Source organism: Apodemus sylvaticus, chromosome 1 (genome assembly GCF_947179515.1).
Source record: "Apodemus sylvaticus chromosome 1, mApoSyl1.1, whole genome shotgun sequence".
Taxonomy (NCBI): domain Eukaryota; kingdom Metazoa; phylum Chordata; class Mammalia; order Rodentia; family Muridae; genus Apodemus; species Apodemus sylvaticus.
Genome location: NC_067472.1, coordinates 167,433,266 through 167,437,739, shown reverse-complemented (window position 1 = coordinate 167,437,739; position 4,474 = coordinate 167,433,266). Strand labels below are relative to the sequence as shown.

At 37.7% G+C, this 4,474-nt stretch overlaps 1 protein-coding gene across 1 annotated transcript; it reads right to left on the bottom strand.

Moving 5' to 3' along the window:
- Nucleotides 1-2,838: 2,838 nt before the first annotated feature.
- Nucleotides 2,839-3,864, bottom strand: LOC127682251 (mas-related G-protein coupled receptor member B5-like). The gene has a single exon (XM_052178632.1). The coding sequence runs from the start codon at nucleotides 3,811-3,813 to the stop codon at nucleotides 2,839-2,841; it is 975 nt and encodes a 324-aa protein (XP_052034592.1). The 5' UTR covers nucleotides 3,814-3,864.
- Between the last annotated feature and the right edge of the window lie 610 nt (nucleotides 3,865-4,474).

Here is a 4,474-nt window from a genome sequence, read left to right as displayed (position 1 = left end):
TTTGACTTCTTCCTTCCCAATCTGTATCCCTTTGACCTCCTTGTGTTGTCTAATTGCTCTAGCTAGAACTTCAAGTACTATATTGAATAAATATGGAAAGAGAAGGCAGCCTTGTCTAGTTGCTGATTTTAGTGGGGTTGTTTCAAGTTTCTCTGCATTTAGTTTGATGTTGGCTACTGGTTTGTTGTATATTGCTTTTATTATGTTCAGGTATGGGCCTTGAATTCCTGTTATTTCCAAGACCTTTAACATGAGAGGATGCTGAATTTTTTAAAATTCGTTTTCAGCATCTAATGAAATGACCATGTGTTTTTTTTTGAATTTGTTTATGTAGTGGATTACATTGATGGATTCCCTTATATTGAACCATCGCTGCATCCCTGTGATGAAACCTACTTGATCGTGGTGAATAGTTGTTTTGATGTGTTCTTGGATTCGGTTGGCAAGAATTTTATTGAGAATTCATCGATTTTCATAAGAGAAATTGGTCTAAGGTTCTCTTTTTTGTTGGATCTTTATGTGGTTTTTGTATCAGCGAAATTGTGGCTTCATAGATCGAATTGAGTAATGGTCCTTCTGTTTCTATTTTGTGGAATAGTTTGAAGAATATTGGCATTAGGTCTCCTTTGAATGTCTGATAAAATTCTGCACTAAAACCATCTAGTCCTGTGCTTTTTTTGGTTGGGAGACTGACAATGACCACTTTTATTTCTTTAGGGGTTATGGGTCCATTTAGATGGTCTCTCTGATCCTGATTAAATTTTGGTAATTGGTATCTGTCTAGGAGATTGTCCATTTCCTCCAGATTTTCCAGTTTTGTTGAGCATAGGCTTTTGTAGTAAGATATGATAATTTTTTGATTTCCTCAGTTTCTGTTGTTATAACACCCTTTTCATTTCTGATTTTGCTAATTTGGGTCCTGTCTCTGTGCCCTCTGATTAGTCTGGCTAAATGTTTATCTATCTTGTTTATTTTCTCAAAGAACCAGCTCCTACTTTTGTTGATTCTTTGTATAGTTCTTTTTTTTTTTTAACTTGGTTGATTTCAGCCCTGAGTTTTATGATTTCCTGCCTTCTACTCCTCTTGGGTATATTAGCTTCTTTTTGTTCTAAAGCTTTCACATGTTCTGTTAACTGCTAGTGTATATACTCTCTCCAGCTTCTTTTTGTAGGCACTCAGAGCTATGAGTTTTCCTCTTAGCACTGCTTTCATTGTGTCCAATGAATTTGGGTATGTTGTGCCTTAATTTTCATTAAATAATTCTTTATTAGATTCTAAATTTTGTTCTTATACTATAGCTAAGTGTAGCCACAAATGCTCATTAAAGAAGCTTCTCTTTATAGTAACAGAGGCCATCACATGAAACTATAACTGGACACAATAACAAGATTAACAAATTGTGGGTATCCCAGCCCAGTGAGCATATATTCGTCACAGCTCCTGTATCTATGACTCAAGGAACATCATGGAAGAGGTCGCAGAATGACCATAAGAGCCAGGATACCAGGAAGACTGTTGTGAAACTGTCTGTCCTAGGAATAGCTGTGTAAACAATTTGAGGACAATGGCAATATCAATACACATGTCAATGTGAATGGAGGAAAATTTTACAGTTTCTTACCCCTAGACAAAGAACTACAGACAACCATTGCCTACTGGGAAAAGAAAATTAGCCTCTCCCAGGGGTGAGCTCCTTTAATGGTTGTCAAGTACAGAATGGTCAATCTAGAATATACACAAACAACAAAAATAGACTCAGCAGATGTACTTTACACATGTATATATGCAATATATATGTGTATATACATATTCATGTGTGTGTGTGTATAACACTAATAATGAAAAATCAAGAAGCTCTTTATTTAGAAGAGGAGACACAGAAAGGGCTTAAGGGATGGTAGCTAGGAAGGGCTAGAGGGAGGAAAGGGAAAGGAGACAGTGATTTCTTTCTATTTCACACAAAATATTTCTAAGAGAAAATGTATATAAACATGCATATTTCAAGTTGTGGATGCTACACACTTCTGGGAATAATGAACATTTGGCAGAGGTTCAGTTCTAAGAGAAAATAAGTTTAATGACACTCACTGAATTTTTTTCATGAAGGATTAGACAGTCATAGAGAGAGAATCAGGAGAAAGACAAGAGGAGGAAAGACATGACCATGGAATGTTAACCAAGGCAAAGAGAGAAACAGGACATAGTCTCTCTCTACTTTTGAGAGTGCTTGGATGTGCATTTATAAAACATGTCCTTATTCTTTCAGTGGAAATAAATGGCAGATACTCGAAGTTGAAGCTTCCAATGGGTGCATGAAGATTTAGAATAGGCAGTCTTAGAGATGCATAATTGTTTACTAAACAATTTACATAAGAAACATTTTAAATTTATGTACATATTCTAAAGTGTAAGGATATTGAAGGAACTGCAATTGTGGACATTTCCATTGATTTCTTTTAATATTTAGAAAGAATGCAACTTGTAAAAGATAGGGGCATTTCTTAAAAATATCATATTAGTTTAATATTTATCAAGATTAATGATGGAATAAATTCTGAACTTTGTTGCACTACCTTGATCCTTGCTCTGAGGGAGACATTTGTTCAGAATGGGAGCTGTTCTTGCCCCAAGTGATTACAAGGGATATATCACAAGTGGATATAGTGAGGCCCATATAAGGCAGCTTTAGGGTTCTGCATCCAGTTTCTGTTTAACAAGCCCATTTCTCCAAATTTCTATAAAATGACTATTTTTCTACTAAGATTGTAAAAACCTTTTACATAGATAAAGGCAAAATTGACTCTCACAGAAACTATGTCTGATCAAGGACTCACTCAACTACTGCACTGGACTGTTTCCAGTTTCCCCGTCTTGTGAAGGACCCCTCTTTCCACTCTCTTTCTCAGGAGTGTCCTGCATGGCTCTCTGCAGAAGTAGCTTCAGAGTCTGTGGTTGAAACCTGCCTTGCCTAATGGAGCCAACGAGGAAGTAAATGATGGGATTGGCACAGCTGTTAACACAGGACAGGCATTTTATCACTTTCTTAACCTTATCAGAGAAAATTATTCCATTATGCGTAACCCATGGCACGAGAGACCAGTAGATCCCAAAGGGCAGACCAAAGAATAAGAAGACTACCACTGTGAGAGCAATGGTCACATAGAACCTGGTCACATGAATCCTGTGTGATCCACAGATGATCTTGACCAACAGGGCCATGCTGGACACAGATGGAACCACAGATAATATTATTATAAGTGCCATAATGATTAATTCACAAGTAATGCAGAAAGAAATATTATATTGACTGAGCAAGAAGCCACAACCTTCCCCATACAGGAGGCTCAACATTATACAGAGAGCCCAGAGCAGAGCACACATGATGGCTGATGTGTGTCTTGGTCTTTGGCAGTGATACCAGATGGGCCACACAACAGATAGGTAGCGCTCAGCAGCAATGGCTGCAATCATACACAAACCTGCAAGGTAAGCAAACATTAATACAATGTAGAGAAATTTGAAGTTTCTTATGTTTAACGGAAAGACACACTCCAGGGAACGCAAAATCTGAGTGCAAAGGTACAAGAAATCAGCACCAGCCAGGTTGAGGACATAGGTTGAGAAGGCATTCCTATTCATGTGGAAGGCTAGAATCCACAGCACTATGGCATTTCCTGTCAGTCCAACCATGGTAATGATGACAGTAAGAATACTCAGAGTATTGAACTCAATGATACAGGAGAAATGTTCAGGGTTGTAACTTTCATTCACTGCTGTGTTGTTAATGTTCCAGGCTGGGGTGGTTGGACCCATGCTTGGGAATTTTCCACTGTCATTCCTGCAGAGAAGCAGAGATATGAACACATTATACCCTGTCAGAACCATGTGACTATGAAAGAATGTCTAGCACAGCTCTATAAATAGGGGAAAAACAGGATCACAGAGTAAGTAATTTATCAATTTTCCAGAAGTGCTAGAAACTTCTTTTATATCCAGTTTGTACTATTTGTTTTATCTGTAGACCAACATGATATGAAGTAGACGATGGTTCCAGTACAGTTGCTAAGCATTCCTTGTTATGCTAGGAAAAGATAGAACTCTGAAACTTATGTTCTTTCTTTTTTAGGGCTGAGATTTCTTCTCAGGTGTAGGGAAATGGAAGTTGTTGGCACAAGCCGTACCTTCCTTCAGCCACTGGAAGGGATCTATCAAATGGGCAATATTTGGAATTGTGAATGAGAGTCACAATCTGTAGGGGAACAGCCATGTTTCTTATGCTAGAAAGCCTGTGTACTCATTTAAAATTTTGAAACCTAGGAAGCAGATAATCCTTGAGGGACAGCAAGCACATTTCTTTTAATTATGTCACCAGTGCCCTGTTCTCTGCAGGAGTACAATGGAGTTCTTAAACTGTAACAAATGAGCCAGACATTCAAGAGTTGCTTAAAATTGGAGTAAATGTTGTTCTGGTTAT

Bases quoted from the DNA above. Each gene is read 5' to 3' on its own strand.
- LOC127682251 (XM_052178632.1), bottom strand. From the start codon at position 3,813: ATGGGTCCAACCACCCCAGCCTGGAACATTAACAACACAGCAGTGAAT.